A 24,526-nucleotide genomic window follows, 5' to 3' on the forward strand; every position below is an offset into this window, starting at 1 on the left:
ATCACTGTGTTTATTCAACAAGCCATCAGAAAGTAACACGTGGATCCACATGTTACTTTCTGATGGCTTGTTGAATAAACACCGTGATTGCTGAAAACGAGGAGTGCTGCCGTATTCTATTCCTTTCATGGTTCATAACTTTTATTTTAACTTTAAAGAAAAAAAATAATTACTGGATCCAGTCCTGGGAAACTTCTCCCTGCAGAGATAAAGCGCTTTGCTTCGTTATTACTGTAAATTTGCTTTTACTTTTTGGTCTATGGGACTGTGTGAGGTATCAAATTTTGCATCATGATCTGTACTTTTTATCACTACCACACTTGCATATACTGTATGCGACTTTATGATCTGCAGTTTTTTTTTTTACATATGTTTGCCTCAACCCCTTAAGGGTCAAGCGAATTTTCATTTTTGCACTTTTGTTTTTTCTACTTTGTGTTTAAAAGGCCTTGGTACTTACATGTTTTCACCTACCAATTGTACTTTGGGATAACCCAATTAAATTTACACCTACCGGATCCGCAGCGGATTTCACGCTGCGGATTCGCAGCGAGATCCCCTGCGGATCCAGTCCCATTTATCCCTATAGAGCACATGCTTGCAGCGGGATTTACATCCCGCTCTGAGTATGTGTGTTAGCCCCCCGCCACAGAGAGCATACATTACCTGCTCGGTGACGCGGCTGCATGTCAGGCTCCTGGCTCCCTTCCCGCTCAGCCAATCAGTGCACAGCAGCACTGATTGGCTGAGTGGGACCGAAGCCGGGAGCCTGACATGCAGCAGCGTTGCTGAGCAGGTAATTTATGCTCTTGGCGGCGGGCTGCGGGTGGTTAACGCACATACCTACAGTGGGATGTCAATCCCGCTGCAAGTTGACATCCCGCTGTGAGTGAGTATGTGCTCTAAAGGGATGAATGGGACTGGATCCGCAGTGGATCTCGCTGCGGATCCGGTAGGTGTGAAGGCACTCTTCGCTGGTCCTCAATGCTTGTCACAGATCAAAATATAATCAACAAAATAATTAAAATATATTCTTCGACATATGAAAAAATAAAAAATTTGGAATAAAAAACAAAACAAAAAAAAAAACAACACTTTTGTATTGTGGAAAATTTTGAACAATTGCGTTTCTCCGACAACAGTCACCTATGATAAATGTCCCAATTGTAGCAATTATTATTAATATTATTAACAACAACCACCAAGGAACAATCAGTATAACAACCGACTGAATAGATTTTTCATGGTCAAAGCCAATCGTTCTTCATTCACCCTCCCCAAAAATGCAACGATTATTATAAATGGAAAATGTGCTCGGATTATTGTAAATCTTTGTGACTTTTATAATAATTAATAAGGAGACACGCAAACCCATTACAACGTATCAGCAATTTATTTTTTTTAAAAAGTCAAATAATTGTAAACAATTTATTTTGTAGAATAACTTATTTGAGGTAATCTCCCGATATACAGGCCCATACAAAAGAGATGGCAACATAAATATATTTATTATAGTAACAATTTCTCTTTGTTGTAACACTTCCAGCAAATTCTGATAGAATATATTCATTTATATCATAACATAATTGGCGGGGAAAATCCCCAGTTCTCCTTTTAATTTCCCCTCCCACCAGTCATACTGAGAGTCGGTCTTTGTGGTGACTATGATCTTGTCGCCAGCTTGGAACGACAGGTCTCCTGGCTGTAAAGCTTCAAATGGATAGATGGCAGTGGCGGTGATGTAGTCTCCTCTTGAACCCCCTATAAAATAGAAGAAAAGGTTATTACTAGAGATGAGCGAACCTGGAGCATGCTCGAGTCGATCCAAACCCGAACTTTCGGCATTTGATTAGCGGTGGCTGCTGAAGTTGGATAAAGCCCTAAGGCTATGTGGAAATCATGGATATAGTCATTGGCTGTATCCATGTTTTCCAGACAACCTTAGAGCCTTATCCAAGTTCAGCAGCCACCACTAATCAAATACCGAACGTTCAGGTTCAGACGGACTCGAACCCGGTTCGCTCATCTCTAGTTATTACCAAATGATCTTAAAGTAATCCTTATAATAAAATAATGCCGGATGTTGATACTGGTGAAGACCACCGTAATGTCTATTGCAAGGGGGAACCTTGTTAAATGCTTGAGTCTCTTATTGATGTCAATTGGGTTTGTTAACTCGAACACTAGAGCATTGAAAGATGCTCAACTCAAGTAACAAACACTTGAGCTTTGCAACAGCTTAGAAATTGTAGTTGCAACAGCTGGAAAGCAGGAGGTTTCACATTCAAAGGTAAGGGCTCGTTCCCACTGAGGAAAGGTACCTTTCCTCAGTGGGAACGAGCCCTAAGGGTTACAGGCTTATGGGATCGGAACGAGGCAGTGTATTTTACCATTTCTGTAAAACACTGTCAGGATATTTTTTTACATAATGCTCAGTGTTTTTATCCATTGTACAACAACAACCAGGTCCTCCAAGAACTTCAGGAACCAAACCAGATCCTCTACAATGGCGGCGCAGGTATAATGAGGGTAGTCAATGGTAGATTTAGCAGTTATAACTACCAATAATTATGACTCCCAACCGAGATAATAGTAACAAAAGAAATAAAATGAATTTATTAAAAGTAGCAACGCGTTTCGGCACTATAATCCATCAGTGCCTTTCTCAAGCTTATCCATTGTAAAATTGTCCACAAACCTAATCTAATCACAACTAGTGTTGAGCGAGCACTTGAGGCGGGCATTTTTCAATATTCGAGTGCTCTTTCAGGTAATGAACCACATTAAAATTAACAAAAGGCAGAATGGACATTGCCTGGGTAACCCATTATATCTTTTGTTCCATCCTTGAATGGATGTTTAAAGTGTCACTGTCGTGATTTTTTTTTTGCAGAAATCAATAGTCCAGGCGATTTTAAGAAACTTTGTAATTGGGTTTATTATCCGAAAAATGCATTTTTATCATGAAAAAGCAGTTTGAAGCTCTCCCCCCTGTCTTCATTGTTCTCCTATGGAGAGAGCTAAAGAAAAGACCAAAACAGGACAACAAAGAGTTAATCTACAAATCCCTCACAGGATATCTCCTGTGACAGTCACCAGTGACCTGTCTGAGCTCGGATTACAGCTGTCACCCAGCTCCGTGCCTGTAATCCTCTGTTATCTGCTTTCTGCTGCCGGCTAACTCCCTCCTTCCTCCTCCCCCCTCCCCTCTCCCTAGAGCAGACAGGGTACGTCTCCTGCAACAAGTCACAATTTTCAGATTTTTCAGAGTGGATGAAAAAGAGGAAGGAGGGGGGGACCTGGGAAAAGGCTTTTTACATGCAGATAATGGCAGATTTGGCTAATAAACCCAATTACAAAGTTTCTTAAAATCGCCTGGACTATTGATTTCTGCAAAAAAAAAAAAAATACGACAGTGACTCTTTAAACAAAATATACAAAAATGAGAACACAAAAATATAATAGGTTTCTGCCAGACATAATTTCTGGCATTCCACCGAAGTTGTAATATGTCTTACAAAAATTAAAACTAAAAAAAATTTAATAGGTTTCCGTATTTTATTTAGACATCCCCTCAAGGAAAAAATATATGGAAATTTGAACAAAAAAAAAAAATGCAATAGGTACTAGCCATACTTGCCTATCTGCGCTCCTCCTGATGGCCTCTGGCATCAGCTCCCTGAAAGTCCCCGCTCACTGACAGCTCGCTCAGCCAATCACCACGCTGTCCCACCGCAGCCAGTGATTGGCTAAGCAGGCTGTTACCAAGTGAGGAACCAGAGCTGGCGGGCATCGGGAGGAGTGTGGACAGGTAAGTATGGCTTCTTCATTGTTATTTACTGTATTTTACCGCTCCTGATGATGCCAGGAGCTCCTGGACGGTTTACACATTTGCGCTACTGTAATGAGACAGTGTCAGTACAGTAGTGCGGAGATTTAAAAAGCACCCTGTGCACTAAGACTTGACCGAGCATGCTCACTTAATAGTAAACAACCTACCAATGAGAGTCTACCCGTCTACCCACATGACCATCATGGCCTAAAGCAGGTGTGATAGCTGTGCTGGATTCAACTTTTTTTTTTACAGAGTCTGTAAGGTCATGTTTCCACTACGTTTTTTTTTTAGTGTTTTCTATGTTAGGAATAGTAATACAGACGCTATTCCTGTAGAGGAAAACACAAGAAATCTGGTGAAATAGAATGCACTACTAAACAATAAAATAGATTCTTTCAATTCTTGAAAAAAAAAAAAAAAAAAAAAAAAAAATTGCAAAAATTTATAATGTATGAAGACTTGTTCCCCCTTCATAAAACTAGGCTTAAAGCTTTTCTGCTCATGATGAATCATACGCACAATTGTGGTTAGCATTTTAGGTCTAAAACACAACAGAAAGAGGTAAAATTTATTTTATAGTTTTTCTCTTTGTTTTGGATTCCGTTCCGTTTTAGCTAAAAAAAAAAAAAGAAGTACCAAATACTGTGTGAACTGAGACAAATTCCTTTTTCGCAGACAAGATAACTACGAGTAGCAAGACATGTAAACTTCTCAAAAATAAACCAGACGTGGCTATTTTTGTTAGATTCTCGCAGTGCTAATTTGCCATCTGTCTCGAAATACACAGTGTGATGGAGAAGGACTCTCGTTTCTGCTGACAGAATCGCCTCTCCACCTGCCAACAGCTGCACATATATTGGCCACAGCACACGAAGACGAGGATATTTTTTTGATAGTCTGCTTGGAACTCACAATGGATTACACAATGGAGATAATGCGTACAGCTACAATGACAACATAGAGAAACCATTAACGGCCAACATGAAGGACAAGGCGAACGGACGTTCCAAAAGTATTCGCCAGTGAGCATAAAAAGAAAACTCATGGTATTTGATTGACCAATGAAGACAAAGCCCTATCATAATAATGAAGTCTGTTGTGTATTCATCCATGCGTATACATCTATTCTCCAATCTCTTCACACTGACGTACACACTATCACGTCTATTTACTGTTACACACGGCCATTTACACGTACACACAGACTGTTCCAATCTAGTGCAGAAGAAAGCCAGGAAAACCTTTGAATCAACTTCAATGCTCATAATAATGTAAACCCATGAAACGATAACGCTAAATGGCCACGCATCCAGATGGAAACAAGATGACATGGAGGTGAGCAAACCATAACTTCCCCCACCCCTAACTTCATCAACATCTATTGCTCTCCCCTGTGGTGGACATATGTCTTTTTAGGTCTTTTTTATGTTCTCACTACAATTAGTTTTTCTCTAAAAATAATAATTTTTTTCTTAGAAAAAAGGTGCTAGGGTTTATTTACAAAGTAGGTCTTCTTTTCCGAGAAACACAGTATGCCCCTACGCTGTAGCCTAGGGCTGGGCGATGTGGCCAAACAAATAAAATCTTGATTATTTTAAATATTTTAACGATTCTCGATTTAAATCTCAAATTTTTTCTTTTTTGCTAAATAAACAGAACATTTTAATAACTGTATTGCTTCCCAGTGTAACAGTGCTCCCCCTCTGCCCCTATGTAGTAGACGAGCCCCCTCTGTGCCATATAGAAGTGAATTTGCCAAATATGTGCAACTTTGTGCGTCCATATAGTAAAGGAGATCTTCATTGTGCCTCCATCTAGGTTGGGTGTAAAAGTGGAGGTATAGTGGATAAAGGTTTTAGTAGTACAGGTATAGATCAGGGGTGTAGTAGTACAGGAACAGATGAATGGTGTAGTAGTAGTACAGGAACAGATGAATGGTGTGGTAGTAGTACAGGAACAGATGAATGGTGTGGTAGTAGTACAGGAAGAGATGAATGGTGTAGTAGTACAGGAACAGATGAATGGTGTGGTAGTAGTACAGGAACAGATGAAGGGTGTAGTAGTAGTACAGGAACAGATGAATGGTGTGGTAGTAGTACAGGAACAGATGAAGGGTGTAGTAGTAGTACAGGAACAGATGAAGGGTGTAGTAGTAGTAGTACAGGAACAGATGAATGGTGTGGTAGTAGTACAGATACAGATGAGGGGTGTAGTAGTACAGATGAAGGGTGTAGTAGTAGTAGTAGTAGTACAGGAACAGATGAAGGGTGTAGTAGTAGTACAGATACAGATGAGGGGTGTAGTAGTAGTACAGGAACAGATGAAGGGTGTAGTAGTAGTAGTAGTACAGGAACAGATGAAGGGTGCAGTAGTAGTACAGGAACAGATGAAGGGTGCAGTAGTAGTACAGGAACAGATGAAGGGTGCAGTAGTAGTACAGGAAGAGATGAGGGGGGCAGTAGTAGTACAGGTATAGATGAGGGGTGTAGTAGTAGTACAGGAAGAGATGAATGGTGTAGTAGTAGTACAGGAACAGATGAATGGTGTGGTAGTAGTACAGGAAGAGATGAATGGTGTAGTAGTAGTACAGGAACAGATGAATGGTGTGGTAGTAGTACAGGAACAGATGAATGGTGTGGTAGTAGTACAGGAACAGATGAGGGGTGTAGTAGTAGTAGTACAGGAACAGATGAGGGGTGTAGTAGTAGTAGTACAGGAACAGATGAGGGGTGTAGTAGTAGTAGTACAGGAACAGATGAAGGGTGCAGTAGTAGTACAGGAACAGATGAAGGGGGTAGTAGTAGTACAGGAACAGATGAAGGGGGTAGTAGTAGTACAGGAACAGATGAAGGGTGTAGTAGTAGTACAGGAACAGATGAAGGGTGTAGTAGTAGTAGTACAGGAACAGATGAAGGGTGTAGTAGTAGTAGTACAGGAACAGATGAGGGGTTTAGTAGTAGTAGTAGTAGTACAGGAACAGATGAAGGGTGTAGTAGTAGTAGTACAGGAACAGATGAAGGGTGTGGTAGTAGTACAGGAACAGATGAGTGGTGTGGTAGTAGTACAGGAACAGATGAGTGGTGTGGTGGTAGTAGTAGTAGTAGTAGTATAGGTATAGATGAGGGGCAGGCTGGGGGTGACTGGGGCAGCAGGGTACATACCCGGTATACCCCTCCTTCTCTTAACCTGGGCACACACACATTCCCCTCTCGGCCACACACAGGAGGTCCCCACCGCAGGGGCTGCAGAAAAGGAGTCAGAGCGGGTCAGCAGCGGCTCTGCTAGCTTCAGTAGATACAGGCCGCCCACCCTGCACCTCACTGCCCGCACCACAGGTGGGAGCGGAGCACAACAATCAGGTTATAATTGGCTGATGCTTGTCCAAAAAAAGCCTGCAAAGTAGGTATGTACAGTAGATGCTTTCATGAGGTTCAAACTTTCACATTTGAAAACTCTTACTGAATCTGAAAAAGCCTATTTGCCTCAAAAGGGGATGTGTGGAGAGCAGAAGATGGCCGAAGCCTTCCTGGTGCTCGCTTCCTCTATTTCCATGTCTTGGACGTATACCTTCCGGAACGGGACAGCTGTATCCTAAATCATCATGTGGGGACATAAATCACTATCGAGGTGACATTGTGCAGCTATTGTTCATCACTTGAGAGTGAAGCCTTACTTCCGACATGGAGAAATATGTAGATTCGTCTCTGCTCCCCAAACAACGCCATTGGAGAGTACCTGTCATTCTAGGTGGCTTGTCAGGATATGCTCTACTATGTGTGTACATGAGGAGCAGCACTGTTTATGGCCATTGTAGAACTATATGAAATTTTTCATCAGATTTCCTCTATGATGGCTCCCATACACTGCACACACACACAGAAGAGATGATCCTACTCTCATATGTCTCTATACACACCCTAAGAAACTTCAGCAAGGAGGGCATTATGGATAGCACTGAACTGTGAACCAAGACTAGGGGTGAGATATTTTACTTATTGTAGCCCCTGTGCGGTCTCATTGTTGTCTCAACACAAAGCGATTATCAGCCGTATTTGGTTGATTATCGGCCATTACAGCCAATAATTGGTTTGAGTTATAAAAGGCAACAATCAGCCAACATGAACGATGACAGGTCATCATTGTCTTTCAACATGTTGAAAGAGAAACGATAGAGAGCAACGATCTACTGCAGTCACTGTGTGTAATAGGAGCAGACCGCCGCTATCTCCTATGGGCTCCCCGGATGATCTTTAGCCCTCCAGCAGCTCCATGCGGGCCCACCCCCGCCCTTACCCGCTCACTGGCGGCACGTGAAATAGCCCCGGTAGAGAGCAGGGAATGAAGAGCAAGCAAGCGCTGACCTGACCAGGGATTTTTTTGTCTGATAAGATATAATACATATTCATTTGTAGTACAGATCTATGCAAAATCTGTTGAAATGACTGTAACCAGGTGATATCCCGAAATCAAAAGTTATTTCCTATCCACAGTATAGCTGACTGGTGGGGGTACAACCACTGGGAGGATATACAGATATGCATGAAAATAAGGGAGAGATTCATCTCACCAGGGCATTTTCTTTCCTTGCAGCAGCTTGCAGACTGGAGGGTGCATGGAAACCTGGTGCTGGCCAGGCACCGGTAACATGGAAGTTCAACGAATGATGAAGCGCAATCGCGTGAAACGCTTTGGTCGTCCTGTGCATACCATGTTTTAATCTATCTTATTAAAAAGTTATGTTTTAAGTTGCCATGTTTGGAGTGCCGGAATCCACACCGTATCTTTACTGGGAGGATAACTGAAGTCCAGAGTCCCTAGAAGGAATGGAGCAGCATCTTACTTGTTTCCTCGCCCTCCATTCCATTTACTCCCTACGGGACTTACATCACATATTTGTTATCTCTAGGTATTGTGCATTACCTGTAAAGTGGCCCTTTAAATCCTTTACTACAGTACTACGTGGGCAAGTGCCATGTTGGGCTCTAATGTTGACTATCTTCAATGCACAGAATACTTCTCTTACAATGTGAACGGAACAGGTCTACACAAAGTATCGGCAATCCGAGTGGAAGATATGATGTGTACAGATACGAGACTCCTGTAAATATCCTAATAAGGATCTGGAGCTGTTTACACATTAGCAGCCCCGCAGTCGGATGAGGTTTGCCTTGGCACAAGTTACTTTGGCTTGGATATATTGTTTATGCTCTATTAGAAAGTAGATGGAGATATCTGGAGAAGGCCATTAATCATTATACTATTCCGGGGATTTTGATCTTATTACTGTGGCTTTTTTTTTCCAGCTCAATTGCTCTTGGAAGGAGAATACAGTATATGTGTTATTTGCTCCGTCCATAATCCAATCATGTGGCTCTATCAGTAAATCAGTCCTATACTCTCCCATACCAACTTACTAGGCAGTGGTAACATTTACATTAAGGACTAGCCACACCATCATTCAATATGGCACTGTTGTAAAGTTACAAATAGTTTGAAAGATGGCGATCTCTTCTTTTTGTTTCCTGTTTTTTTTCTAAACTTTTTTTTTTCAGAAACTGACATACAGTGACATAAAGGTCAATATACTTACCACATTGCTCCCAGTCCCGTCCCGGTTCCCATTGTTGACACGGAGAAATCGCTGATTCTTCTTCTCGCGCCCATTATGGTAATGAGCGCCGCCGGGCCCGAAGTCCAGCCTTCTACCCGCCTCCGACACTTGATTGACGCCGGGTCTTCTTCCTCCTCGTCTTCTTTCTCCTCGCTGGATCCCGTGCAGGCGCCGTGACAGTCGTTTTTGGCGCATGCGCAGTTCACAATTGAAGACGCTCCACAGCTTCATTGTTTACTGCGCGTGCGCCGATTGTCTCGAGCACGTATCCTGTTTACCGTGCAGGCGCAGAAGAGGTGACGAGACCATCGCAACGGCGCCTGCGCGGGAATTCGTCAGAAGACTGAAGACGTCAATCAAGTTCCAGGAGGCGTGGATGGGCGGCGACGAGAAGAGGACCTCATGAATAAGTTGGACTCGTCCATCGTTTCCTATGAACGTTGGACTCAGCTCATTACCATAATGGGCGCGAGAAGAAGAATCAGCGATTTCTCCGTGTCAACAACGGGATCCGGGACGGGACCAGGAGCGATGTGGTAAGTATATTGACCTTTAAGTCACTGTATGTCAGTTTCTGCCGGGGCCAGGGCACCCCATGTTCCAATACAATCTTATTATTGTCCCTGGGGTATGTGGAATGTGTGTCCCTTCTGTCCATGATGGTATTTCCCAAAAAGTAGTGTTGAGTAAACTTCCAGTTTCTATCCAGGTTTGTTGTTTGATTCTGGAAAAGTTGGATGTCACCATTGGGAGTCCTAGAAAACATATATACAGCCATAGGACATAAGCTGTATCCATGTTTTCCTGAAAGCCCCAGGATGGCAATCAATTTGCCCAGACGGGGGGCATTAAATATTGCATGTTCGGGTTTGGAGAAGTCGCCGAACCTGGGCAAAAAATGAAAGTTCACTCGACACTACTGGGGAGAGCTGTCATTAGAAACTAGTGGCAAGCCTTCCAGGAGGGACAATGTAGAGGGTGATAATAGAAGTTGATTGTGAAAGGACCATGCTAATAAAAGGGGATTACTGTAATATAGGCCTTAGGTCCCAAGAGCTCACCCTGGTAGCATTTGGGTGTATGACAAATACATCTGGTAGAAAGGTGGAGGGCCATCTGGGAAAGTGCCATTATGACTAAGTAACATGGTTCCTCCAGATGGAACTTTGCCAGCTCAGAGAAGCTGCAGTGCATGGTGCCGGGAAGAGAGCAGAAGGCAGGAGGAGACCGGAGCGTGAAGAGGTAATGCAAGAACAGCCATGGAGCCATGCAGCCATTGCTAAATAATAATCGAGCTGTGTAATAGGCTCAGTAAACGAACGCCGGTCTAGCAAATCGGCACTCGCTTACATTATTGATCGGGCCGTCATCGGCCCGTCTAATTGGGCCCTTAGTAACTGATATCTCAAAGTTTGTTGTCCCCCTCTAACTTTAGAGACTGAGGCAGGAGAATAGCTGAAGGGGGTGGAGCAGTACACCTGGACCCAAAGGTGCCTCTAACATGGGGTCAGTGGGGTGGTTGGACTGGACCGGATGCTGGATAGGAAAAAGTCTCCTGCACCGTCCTCTTCTCCGGTTCTGAAATTTTTCTAGTAGAAAACAGTAAAAAAAAAAAAAAAAAGCCACACAACCAATCCATTAGCTGGGGTCAGTGTTTGCATAAATACTGAAGGAACATGATATATCTGGACCCAGATTTGGCATAAGATACCCCTCCGTTGTGATCGAAGGAACATGTCCTCCAGCATATCTATTGATGTATGCCCTTCAAACGGCAGTCTATGGTTTAAGTATAAAAAGCGACTCAAGACTGCATCTCAAGAAAGTAAAATGTGAACTTTTCTCCCCTGAGGATGATGAGAAAAAGCTTGGTGTAGGCGTCATATCCAAAGCTAAACTAACACTGGGTAATCAGAGAATGTAATCTCACAATGCTACCGCTATGTATATACTAGGAATACAAGAAAAGTCAACATGCTAGTCTGCCACCAGTGATCTGCCGTCGTATGGATATGTGCAAATCCGGTCTGTAAGAACTGGTTCGTTACATCAGATGAGAGAAACATGAGTAATTTTCCAAATACTAAAACCCCAGAGTAGGACCTGAGCACTCCACCCCAAGCTCCGCATTCTAGAGGAGAACAGAGCTGCAAATATACGTACAGTGCATGGCTCTATATACAACACCATAAACAGTATGCATTCTCCTAACAAATGGATGTAAGCTTGATATCTGCAGGTTATGGATTGAAGGTACCTGGTGAAGTTTATAATGTATTACCATCCTCAGTCATGATGATATAAACTGCAAACAATAGAAGCCTATTGGTATGTGACACAAGATGGTGCTATAATGCCATACATCCAGAACGCAGAGATTTCCCTCTGCCTGTAATGCATCTCCGCTGCCAACATCCAGCAACCATAAATTCTTATATAGAACATCGGAGTGTTTTACTGCAAGAGCCGCTCACTGCCAGGGAGTTATTCTTCTTAAAGGGATTTTCTGGAGGGCAAAATGCATTAATACACTTTAAGCTGGGAAAATAAGGCTAGAGAATAGATCTGCATTGTATGCTTGTGACTGCTCTCATTTACACATAGAGGTCCAAGGGTGGGTTATAATTTATGTCTATCGAAAGTGAACAACTGTAAGAGCTCACCCTTCGTCTATAGAAAGATGTCCATTTTATTTGCATTGTATATGCTGAACGATCGGTACTGGAGAAGTTGTATGCAGCCTGGAAAACTAGTTCACACAAAACGCACATTTTCAATAAATAACGACCGGCCACTATTTATTAAAAGTTAAAATACCATTGTGTCCTATAGAATCCTGGCCAGAGTGTATACGCTTTTCATTGAACAGCGGCCGCACAAAACAGACAATGTAAAGTGCAGCTCCGGCCACACTTCACATTGTGGGCTATGGTGGTTTGGAATAAGGGAACACCCGAATGTGCCCGCATTCCAAATCAAAAGAAGTGGAGTTCATCTGGCTGGCACTGCTGTACAGGCTGGTGTGAACTTCCCAGAGAGCGGCCGTTCTCTGACACAAATATTTCACTGTGACATAAAAATTCTGTTAATGGACTTTCAGAGATTTGTAATAATTGGACTCAAAGTTAAAGGAGAAGCCCGGCGAAATTTTTTTTTTAAATATTGTATTGCCCCCCAAAAGTTATACAAATTACAAATATACACTTATTACGGGAAACGCTTATAAAGTGCTTTTTCCCCCTGCACTTACTACTGCATCAAGCTTAACTTCCTGGATAAAATGGTGATGTCACAAAGCGACTCCCAGAGCTGTGCGGGCTGTGGCTGCTGGAGAGGAGGATGGCAGGGGGACACTGAGGAACACAGGAACTGGAGAGACACTGAGCATCCCCCTGCCATCATCCTCTCCAGCAGCCACAGCCCGCACAGCTTTGGGGGTCGGGTCGTGACATCACCATGTTATCCAGGAAGTGACATCACCATGTTATCCAGGAAGTTCTGCCTTGATGCAGTAGTAAGTGCAGGGAAAAAAAGCACTTTATAATTATTTCCTGTAATAAGTGTATATTGGTGATTTGTGTAACTTTTAGGGGACAATAAAACACTTGAATAAAAATTTTCGCCGGACTTCTCCTTTAAAAGGGGGACAGAGTTCATGGGCATGTCTGTTTTTGAGAATGGTAAAGGACTGTTCACATCTTGGTTATAGCTTCTGCTGTGATGTATACATGTAATGGAGACTACTGCAAATGCCATATAGTGGCATCTGTAACCCATTAACAGTATCATTTCTTTTTTTTTTTTTTTTAAACGGTACTCCACAAAATGGAAACATTTAGCATGTTCGCCTAATGCTTCTGTACATATTTATACTTCCTGGTGCTTGTTAAATCATGTAATGTTGTATGCACTTTTATAGGGATTTGCTACACTATATCTGTATATCTATATGTAGGGTAATATCTGTATGTAGGGTAAAAAAAGATGTAGAATATAATTATATATATATATATATATATATATATATATATATATATATATATATATATATATATATATATATAGCCAAAATAACAGACAGCCTTGACCTCTCTATATATTAAGATGAGAACGGAAAGGGGACACAGTTTACAAATTTGGTGGTACTTTTTTTTTTAGAAAAACATGCAATTATTTCTTTTCTTTTTTTTTTAACATACAAAAAAGGAGGCAAATATTGAATTAAAAAGTAAATCCCAAGGAAAAAAAAAAAGATACAAAAGAATGAGAAAAAAAACTTTACAGCTTTCAAATACACATGTGTTAAAAACAACAATCTGGTCATAATTGGGGGAAATTGGATCGTTCTTGAACTGGTTAAAGGGAAACATTTATGCTGCCAGTAACACTAGTCATCAGGGCGGCCCCCAGCAGCTTCTCCCCGTCCCACCTGCCTTGATTGATAGATCTTTTTGGGTATAGGGAGAGTTATCAATGAGGACTGGCTTGGCCACCAATGACCGCCCCAATAACTTTTACTGATCTCACCCTATACAATCCATATAAAGAGGAAAAATGCAGATTCATATGCCATTCAGGGACAGTACAAAGCCTGGTAACAAATCCTATAGCCAGACATATTAAGCATTATTTTATTCTTATACCTCCCGCTGTGGCTCTACGCACGTAATAGTGATGTAACGCTACTGCACATTTCAGCTTCTTAAAGTCTTGCGGTAAGAAGTCGGCTTCGTTCTAAGTATTTTTAGTTCTCAGAACAATATCAGAGCTTTTCCAATGACGGAACGTAACCAGCACCTAATCCCGGAGCTCGCCCGCTCCCCCAGTCAGCGCTGTTCACACTGCTGACTTGAAGATAATGAAGTGAGGATTGGATTACAATGGGCTGTGGAGTAGAAATCCTTGTGGGGAATTATTATGTTACAGATGTTTATACTGTATACAATAGAACTATGATTCACTCCGACTTAAAGAATAGAGTATTATCTTCCCGATGCCAAGCACTATTATACTGTAGTCCTCGGATGAATCAGTATATTTAAGATTTCGAATAGTCTACTGGAGATTTAATTGCGTACAAGGAAGATCTCCTGACGCTTGCACTGACATATACCGCAGCGCTGTACACAGTTATCTTTGTTCTCTATGGGATATACACACAAAGTACATAGAAAGCTCGAGTCGATCCGAACTCGATCGTTCGGCATTTGATTAGTGGTGGCTGCTGAAGTTGGATAAAGCCCTAAGGCTATGTGGAAATCATGGATATAGTCATTGGCTGTATCCATGTTTTCCAGACAACCTTAGAGCTTTATCCAAGTTCAGCAGCCACCGCTAATCAAATGCCAAACGTTCGGGTTCGGGTCGACTCGAACCCGAATCCGGTTCGCTCATCTGTAATCATCATGTTTTTGGACCCTAGAGTTAGGGAGTACCCAACAGGGGAACATACAAACTCTATACAGCCCTATACTAACCAGAAGACCACAAGTCACCATGTTAAATAGACATTCAGGGCTTGTGTTTAGGAATATGGTCATCGCAACAAAAATTGGCTAATTCACCATTTTTGAACTCCAGGACAGCTGGGCAAGAGCTTTGTTGGCAAATGATATTGGCGATCATCTAGGTATCCCATTATCTATTGAAGTACTATTAAAAGGAACTTTCATACTCCATATTATTCAGCATTATAGATGAGTGAACCTCAAGCATGCTCAGGTTTGTCCGAGCCTAAGCGTGCAGCGTTTAGTTACGATGGCTGAAGAAATTGCTTGGAAAACACGGATACAGCCATAGGCTGTATCCACGTTTTTCAAGACTCCCTAGGGCTGTATTCAACTTCTTCAGCCATGGCTTATAAGATCAGCAGAGCTTTCTTCCCTTCTGATCCACTATGAGGAAGTCATGGACCAGTTTCTGCACCACAAGTTATTATACAGGCCACTACTTTCTTGTCATCTGTTAGTATACTGTTGTGATAAATCCCTCCCATGCAGCCAAAACTGTGTGCAGAGACTGCTGGAATCACAGGACTCAAGAGAATGATGGTTGACCTGAGGGAGATCAACCAAAACAAAGCAGAGACACCATCACCGTGTTCCTCATTGTCAGTGAATCTAGGAACATTGGGGGAGATTTATCAAACTGGTGTAAAGTAGAATGGTCTTAGTTGCCCCTAGCAACCAATCAGATTGGTGGGATCTGATTGGTTTCCAGGGGCAACTAAGACAATTTACCTTGCACCAGTTTGATAAATCTCCCCCATTGTCCCCAATATTCCTAGATTCACTGACGCTGAGAAACATGTGATGGTGCCTCCGCGGTGCTTGGGTTGATCTCCCTCAGGTCAGCCATCATTCTCTTGAATGCACTTACTCGGCTTTGCTCCCACCAGAATCCTACTCCACACTGATAAGGGGCAAATACCCCCAAACCTCAATGTCCGTGAGCTAGCAAGACCTTCTACCGGGAAAGAACAACTAAGCCAAGGGGCTTAGTTGTTCTTTTCCGGTAGAAAGTCTGGCTAGCTCACAGACATTGAGAAACATGTGATGGTGTCTCCACAGGTATTACAGGACTAGCTTGGAATTGATGGGGTTCAAGTGATTTTTTCCTTCAGGTGTAAACTGTGATTAATTCCTCCTCCTACATTAAATGGATAGAGCCAGCAAGTGAATGAAACTGATACAAGTTATACAGAGTGGTCCAAAAGTAGGTGGACAGTATGTGTAATATGGTTAACTTTGGGGAAGATTTATCAAACACGGTGTAAAGTGAAACTGGCTCAGTTGCCCCTAGCAACCAATCAGATTCCACCTTTAACCTTTTCAAGAATCCTTGAGGAATGAAAAGTGGAATCTGATTGGTTGCTAGGGGCAACTGGGCCAGTTTCGCTTTACACCATGTTTGATAAATCTCCCCCTTCATAACCCTATTACACATACTGTCCACCTACTTTTGGACCACCATGTATTTTTGTGTGGAGGAGGGGACAACGACACACCATTATGGTAGTTGGGCAGGTTCCAGGCGAAAGGTATCATCACTCTTCTGTATCTACCAAATAACACCAGAAATCAGAATTACAACATACTGTACATTAATTGCTTATTTTTGTAACAAGTTTAACCTTTTCCAGAATTACTTGTGAGGCTTATTTCCAGGCAACTAGAAAACTTAAAAAAAAACAAAAAACACACTTTTAAAAACTGGGCCAATATCTGCGCTCATCTGGTTTGCCTCTCCCGTCCTGCGTCTAGGAGTACGTGAATAAAAAAAAAATGCATTGTGTGCTATAACTCTAAATACCGATACCCTGTTGGGAGCTTCAGAATCTAAACCATTTCCTTTAGCAATAGGGGTTGTTCTTACGGTGCTGACAGCTCTACACACCAATGAGTAAAAAATGTGGAATTCTTTGCCATCCTGCAACTCATTATCAGGACTAGGGAGTGTTTTACACAATCGATCTTGCACTTTTAGGCCATGTTCCCACAGTATTTTTGCTCAGGATTTTGCAACCAAAACCAGGAGTGGATTGAAAACACAGAAAGGCTATGTTCACACATTGTTGTGGGAACATAGCCTTAGGGTGCGTTCACACCTACAGGATCTGCAGCTGATTTTCTGCAGCAGATTTCAGTTAAATAACTGAACACAGCATCAAATCTGATGCTGTGTTAATATTTAACTGAAATCTGCTGCAGAAAATCAGCTGCAGATCCTGTAGGTGTGAACGCACCATTAAAGGACAACTCCGGCGCTGATAAAAAAAAAAAAAAAAAAAAACTAAACTGAAGGTCCAGTTGGTGTCTTCATTTTTTCTTCACTTCCTGGTTTGGGCTTTCCCATGATGCACTTTGTCTCCTATGATGTCTAACTGACTCTGTAGAACTGTTAGATGGCTTACAGCTTGCTCCGCCCATCAGAGCTAAGCAACCTGAGTCATCTGACAAAGGGAGGCTGGCCTAACAGGACAACCCGCCTCCCTCTTGATGATGTCATTGTAACAAAATGGCTGCCACAGAAAAGCTGGTGGGGGGTTAAGGGAGGAAAAGATAGGGAAGTAGGGCAGATAGGTGATTGAAGCATATTACAAAGTTATATAACTTTGTAATGTGTTTCAATTACTGGGAAAAAGTTTTTCACCAGAGTTATCCTTTAAGTTGTTCTGGTATATTTGGGAGCATGTATGTGTGTCTCATTGGAAAGGAGCAGGTAAGCCATTGCTTCTGGCAGCAGATGGTGGGTTAGACTTGAAAGGTTTGGCAGATATTACTGTAAGGTGTATGGCCAGTAGAGATGAGCACAAATTGAGCATGCTCAAGTCTGATCGTTCAGATTTGAATACCGATGGCTAAAGAAGTTGGATGCAGCCCTAGGAAGTCCTGGAGAACATTCTCGGTAAGAATTGTAGGAAAAAGCGGCACTCACCAAATAACTTCTTTTGGTATTTATTGTGCAAAAACGACAAAATATCGATGATCAGCAGGTTACAGAGCAGAAGCAGGTGCGTTCCACTAGAGCGACGGCAGTTTCACGCGCATGCATATTTACTGGCCTGATGTTACATGGAAAACATGAATACGGCCATAGGGCTGCATCCAACTTCTTCAGCCACCGGTATTTAAATGCCAAACAATCAGACACTAGCATGCTTGAGCTACGCTCATCTATAATGGCCAGCTTGATAATACCCAGAGATTACTCAAGAAGGATGTGGAAATTCAGTATGCTGAATTTCTACATGGCTGATCCTATGTTCATGGAGGGAGATAAGTCCCTGGTAGAAGGGTCTGGCCGCAGTTTATTTCACTCTCCTCATTGTAACTCACTGCCAAGGAGATCGGTATAATATTAATATAGCAATGGTACCAAAAAAAAACAGCCGATAGATTTCTCACTATATCATATTAAGAAGTTTTTTTTTAAATTCCCTTTGTACTAAAAAGTAAATTGTACATCTGATCGCCCCCCTGCACCTGAGACGTTTCTCGACAGATGTTTACCGACATCTGGACAGCAGAGATTTGCATGTATAAATTCTACACATCTTGAACCTTTATTTGTATTGTATCACACCAGCCTTTCAGCTACAAACATGATTACAAATCTTTTAGAAAATCTTAGGGTTTGAGGCAAAATTGCAAGAAGGGGCCCAACAAAAGAGAATCTTTCTCCAATTTTAAAAAAGTTATTATTTATATTAATTTCAGAAGAGGCTGTAGATCTATAGGTCCCCATACAGTTTGATGGCAGTAACTGCCGCTCGTGGTGCATTCAGCCCTCAGTATAATATGTATGGGAGTTTCCACAATAGGGATCGGACGAGATGAAAAATAACTGTGCAATACCTTTGTTCCCAAAGAAACTCTCTCGCCTAAGTTCTCTTGCCATGGCTTCCCCCCTTCCCACCTATAGACAACACAGGAACACCCGGCTGTGCCAAAAGTTCCAGTGTAGAGAGGACGGGAGTCTGTTAGGAGAGCTAACTCTATTTTGAAGGTGAATGAGCAGCTTTAGATTCCAATGGTGGTGCCCAGTAGCTTCTCCTTACCCCACTAACCTTGATACATCTCAACCTCTTTGGGTATAAAGAGAGATCTATGATACTAGTATAGTGGGGTGCTGATGTACCTCCGAGATTACAACTTTGGTGGGTAAACTATTGTAAATGATACTCATCCCCTATACACCAACCACCTAGGCCCCATCTATCCAGGGAGGATATTGGGGGGGGGGGGGGGGGGGGTGTATTCTTGTGATAAGTGTGGGGTCCCAACGGTCAAACACTTATACCTTAGCACGAGTGTTTTTTATGGGGAAAAAAAAAAAAACTTTATACAAATGTCAACTACAATACTTATTTCAGCCTTTTGGAAAATACTTTCCATAAAGCTTAATAAGCACTAACACATTTAAAGGATGGACATCTGTAACATCTTGCACTGCGTTTCTAACCCAGACGAATTTTATTTTCTTTGCAAAGAACATCCAAACATGACTAGTTACTGTCCTCAACATCCCAGCTGCACATCCAAAAGATAGGAAATAGTCTCCCTGGTGGGGAAGATTCCCCTGGATATCAGCAAAAACTAAATTCTGGAAACAGAAGATTCAATGAACACTGGCCTAATCCATATCCTAAGTAGAGATGATCGAACAGCGCAAATTTTCAGGTTTGTTCGAACTCGTACCATCGGCATTTGACTACCGCTGCCTTCCCGTTCCATAGGGAAGGAGGAGACAGCCTGAGTACCGCCTGGAAAACAGGGATACAGCCTAGGTAATAGGTTGTATTCCTGTTTTCCAGGCGGTACTCGGGCTGTCTCCACCTTCCCCACGGAACGCGAAGGCAGCGGTAGTCAAATGCCGATGGTACAAGTTTGAACGAACCAGAAAATTTGCGCTGTTCAATCATCTCTGATCCTAAGGCCATGCAAGAAGATGCAGCAAAAATGAGTATGAGTATTTGGCTGAATGGGCAATGCCTGGTCCCTTTGCTTCTTCCTCTTAGGCCTCTAGTAATCATTAAGTAATAACTAGTGGTTGAAAAGTTATCCTCTGAATTGCTCTACATACCCTCTAGAGGTTGCGGATGAAAAAAATAAAATAAAAAAGGCCTTAGGCTTAAGACAGGAGTGGGGAGCAGGCAAGTAAATTTACTGAATTCTGCAGAGGCGCAGGGAGTCCTATCATTTTGACAGGCGTCCCTGCTCCTCTATACATCCCTGCTTTATCTCTGTTTACTGTGTGGCTCTCAGAGGTAGGTAACTTCTTAGGGTCCTATTACACGGGCCGAGCAGGGCCCGATGAACAATGTAAACAAGCGCCGATCTGCTAGATCGGTGCTCGTTTACTGGGCCTATTCCACGGTCCAATGATCGTTGAGCGAGGACTGCAGGGACATCATTACCGATGTCCTTGCAGCCCTCGCACCATACATTACAGGACTAGCAGGACTTCTCCTCTGCTCAATCTTCCTCCCCGGGTCCCGTGGCGCAGCATCAACTCCGGTCCTGGCCTGTGATTGGCTGAGCGGTCTGACAGCTCAGTCAGGCCGCTCCAGAGCGGCTGATGCTGTGCCGCGGGACCTGGGGAGGAAGACTGAGCGGAGGAGAAGTCCTGCCAGGTAAAGTATGGTGCTTCTCAAATCGTTGGTCGCCCGCCGTGCACCGCTATTCCACCATAGCGATGCGCGTGGGGGACCGATGTTTTTAGGTCTGGCCCTAAATAAACGATCAGCCGATGACACGATCATCGGCTGATCGTTTTCTCTATTCCACTGAGCGATAATCGGCCGAATAGGCCCCTTACACTCCATGGGGCAGGCACTTGGCCCAGGAAGTGTAGAGCTAAATCCAATTCAGCAGCCGAATCCCAAATGAATCTGAAAGCGAATTCCAATTAAATCTCAGACTAGGAAGCGGCAAATTGCAACAACTGCCGTGATTTATACAAAACATACGTTGTGTGAACATAGCCTGAATGTGCATGCATGGCCAACTGCACATCTTAAACAAGGGATTGGACATCTCTCAGGACTGGTGGGGCTCTTAGTATAGCCTTTTTATACCTCACTGCAAAAGTACTAAATGATTATTATATGGAATATTTAAAAAATAAAATAAATAAAAAAGATAATGCATTGCAGGTATATGACTACACAGGGTTTCTTGTAGTCTGTTACTATGGAGACACATAGGTTTGAATAGAATCCCTTCACACAAAACAGTAGATAACTATTGCAAAAAATGTTTAAAAGATTTGGATTAAATATAAACAGTTGTATGTACAATTTTCCATATAGAATTGGGAAGAAGTATGGTACATTTTGCAATTGTATTACCATTGTATCTATGTTTAGATATACTGGATTGGGCCAGTTTTGGACAGTCATAGATGTTACAGTGCACATTGCTAATCCAGGGCTGCACATCTGTATGTGATGTTTGCGCTGGTTGTACAATCCTGGATAAATATTAAATGTTTGAATAAACTACAATCGTTGACCTTAAAGAGTCTGAATCCCGCAGGTAAATCTGACTCAATCATTTATGGTGACACAAACCCTTTGCCTTGAATGTTCGGCCTGATTTTTTTTCCCGAATGCCATGTATTATACATCATTATCAGATAACACTTAAAATGCTTTCAAGCATAGCGCCATTAAAAGGGGTTTCCCCTGACAAGACTAAAAGATAATCCAGATTAGCTTTATAGAAGGGTCTTTCCATGCAGGAACAGGAAAGGAAACCGTCTGTGCACACTATAAATAAAGAGAGATTAAACCAGATCAACACTACATTAAAATTTCCTAAAGCGGTGACATAAAACAGAGTGCAAAGGAAGAAAATGGTCGGGATAAAAAAACCTTCCCTGGATATTGAGTTGGGCAATGTTCCTATCTATGCATCTCTTGGGTTGGCACCATATGGACACAAGGTATGTCATACCTCTGATACACACGTGAATAGAGACTTGGTTGGGTAACGGTGCCCAAAAACATAAGGCTAGGGTAACATTGCGGTCAATCAATACACTGGCATATCGTGAATCTGGCAATAAAGTAAAATAAACCTTTTCAACACAACAATCTTTTGACGGATGACAATTAAGTGACTGTTTAGGCCAACTAATGACAGACTGCCACTGTCCGGAGAGAAGTTGGCCAATAGTCAAAACAAAAGATCTTTCCTTCTGAAAAGATGTATCAACCATGAATGATCTTTCGGAAAGAGATATTCTCTTAATATCGCTTAAGAAATTGTACTTTGCCCAATGTCGGGGTCATGTATGGCCGGTCTAAACAACTGTAAAGGCCGTATTAGCCGCTTGCTAAAATTACCCCAATCTCGTTGACCGGCGCTTGTTTACTGTGCTTATTACACCACGATAATCGCGCCGCCAAGGCTCACTGGGGGGCTCTTTTGCATATGGCACGGGAGGAGGTGGATGAAGGCAACGACGTTCACTTACCTCCCCGGTTCCAGCGCCGGGTCCTGAATTGTGCTGCTCCGGTCTTGACGCAGGCTTGAGATGTGACATTTTCAGCCCTCTCAAGCTTTCAGTGGCGGGATCCTGGCGCTAGAACTGGGTAGAGATGATCGAACAGGGCCGAGGCTGTATCCCTGTTTTCCAGGTGTTACTCAGGCTGTCTCCACCTTCCCCACGGAACGGGAAGGCAGCCGGAGTCAAATGCCGATGATTCGGGTTCGTACGAACCTGAACCTCGGCCCTGCTCGATCATCTCTAGAACTTGGGAGGTAAGTGGACGTTGTTGCCCTCATCCACCTCCTCCCCGGCAATACACAAAAAAGCCCCCCAGCCCGGAGTACCCCAACAGACAGACAATCATTTCTAAGCATGTAGGATTAAGCGACTGCTCGTCCATCGGTTGATCGCCAGTCTATCACACAGGGCGCCATCAGCCTGTTTTGACTAATAATCTGCCCGTGTAGTATGGGCTAATGTATATATCTGCATGTACAAAACAATTGTTCATCAGAGATGAGCAATCCTCAAGCACGCTTGAGTTAGTCTGAACGCAAGCAGGCAGCATCTGAATACCGGTGGCTGATAAAGTTGGATGTAGCTTAGGAAGTCTTGAAAAACATGGATGCAGCCTATGGCCTATGGATGAATCTATATTTTTCAGGACCCCCCAGGGCTACATCCAACGGTAATCAATGCCACAAGCTTAGGTTCGGATGGAGCAGGGTGTGCTCAAAGTTCGCTCATCGCTATTCACCAGATGATTGAACAACCGTTGAGTAATCTATCTATCTAAAATGTATTGCCACCTAAAGAGACACAAGTCAGCGCTCCCAGACCCCTAGTATTGGCTGCTGTGTATAAACATCACAGGTATACCAGAAAATTAGGGCCTATATGGACAGAAAGATAAGGGACAGTCTAATAAATCACCAATTAGAAAAAAAATAAAAAAAAGAAGTTGCCAAATAGACACTGCGGGGAATGAACCCAGGTAAAGGACGTCTGCAATAAATCATAAAACGGAAATATTATCCAACTACAAACATTAATGACGATAAAGCAACATCGATTTACTTAATGAACATTTCAGTCTCATGTGAGCTTCAAGTGAAGCCAGGATTAGAATTTCTATAAAGGAATTGGCAATCACTATATTGCAAAAGCCTCGCTTAGTAATCCATATAAAGTGAAAAAAAAAACGATATATGAATTACTTGGTATATAACAAAATGTTGATGTCGGACGTACTTTGGTTCTAAGCTACAATTAGTGCCAGGACTACACCCCTAAGGGATCACCACATTGTTACAATTGCGGTCCAACCAAAGTAAGGGCTCGGCTGATCCCTCTAGCTTTCTTCTAGTTTAGGGGATGTGACTATAAGGTTTCAGATTTTAACACCATGATTACGTTTCCCAGGATAAAAAAAAATAAAAATAAAAGCTGCAAAAGCCAAAATGCCAACACTTCATCTACTGTCACCACAGAATATAAAAGGAAAAGCGTAAAAAGCGCCAAACACCAGAATAGATATAAATCTACTAAAATGATCCTTTGGAGCTATATAACTTTTAAAGTACAGTAATTTTTCCCTTCACAATACACACAGGAGGTTATGCCTGCACCTGTGTTATTACAGGAGCAGCCTTCGTATATGTACCTACTGTACATCCTGCTAGAAGATGTTTGTAGCTTGTTTGTAATAGGTTTTTATTACATGAATTGGACCGCTGGTCTACTGTACATCCTGACTTACACCCTGAAGCTGCCGAAAAGCCACACTTACTGGTCTCCACTACGCTGTCCTTCCCCTCCCTTATGAGACCAAAGTCACATGATCTGTCTCTTCTGTTGCCAGGCAAGCTGTAACACCTCATCTGTAAAACCGCCCACCACTGACATCCCACCAATCAGTGAGCACCTGGCCAAGGAGAGGGAAAAACAAACAGTGACAGCCTCCTAAGCAGTATAGGGGAAAGGAGACACAGTTGTTTCATCTATATCTCTCTTTCTAATCTATGTAGAAGCATTTTGTTTTTTAGCTCTTGGGTGGAATTCCCCTTTAGAAGTATTATCTGACT

The 24,526-nt window shown here is 42.5% G+C and overlaps 1 protein-coding gene across 1 annotated transcript in view; it reads right to left on the minus strand.

Annotated features, from left to right (window-relative positions):
* Positions 1-1,370: 1,370 nt before the first annotated feature.
* SH3YL1 (SH3 and SYLF domain containing 1) overlaps positions 1,371-24,526 on the minus strand; it is a 79,435-nt gene continuing 56,279 nt past the window's right edge. Inside the window, exon 10 of the mRNA XM_069973039.1 lies at positions 1,371-1,761. Coding sequence (XP_069829140.1) covers positions 1,571-1,761 — 191 coding nt within the window. The 3' untranslated portion in view covers positions 1,371-1,570. The remainder of the gene's footprint in view (positions 1,762-24,526) is intronic.

This window comes from Dendropsophus ebraccatus, chromosome 6 (assembly GCF_027789765.1).
Source record: "Dendropsophus ebraccatus isolate aDenEbr1 chromosome 6, aDenEbr1.pat, whole genome shotgun sequence".
NCBI classification, from domain to species: domain Eukaryota; kingdom Metazoa; phylum Chordata; class Amphibia; order Anura; family Hylidae; genus Dendropsophus; species Dendropsophus ebraccatus.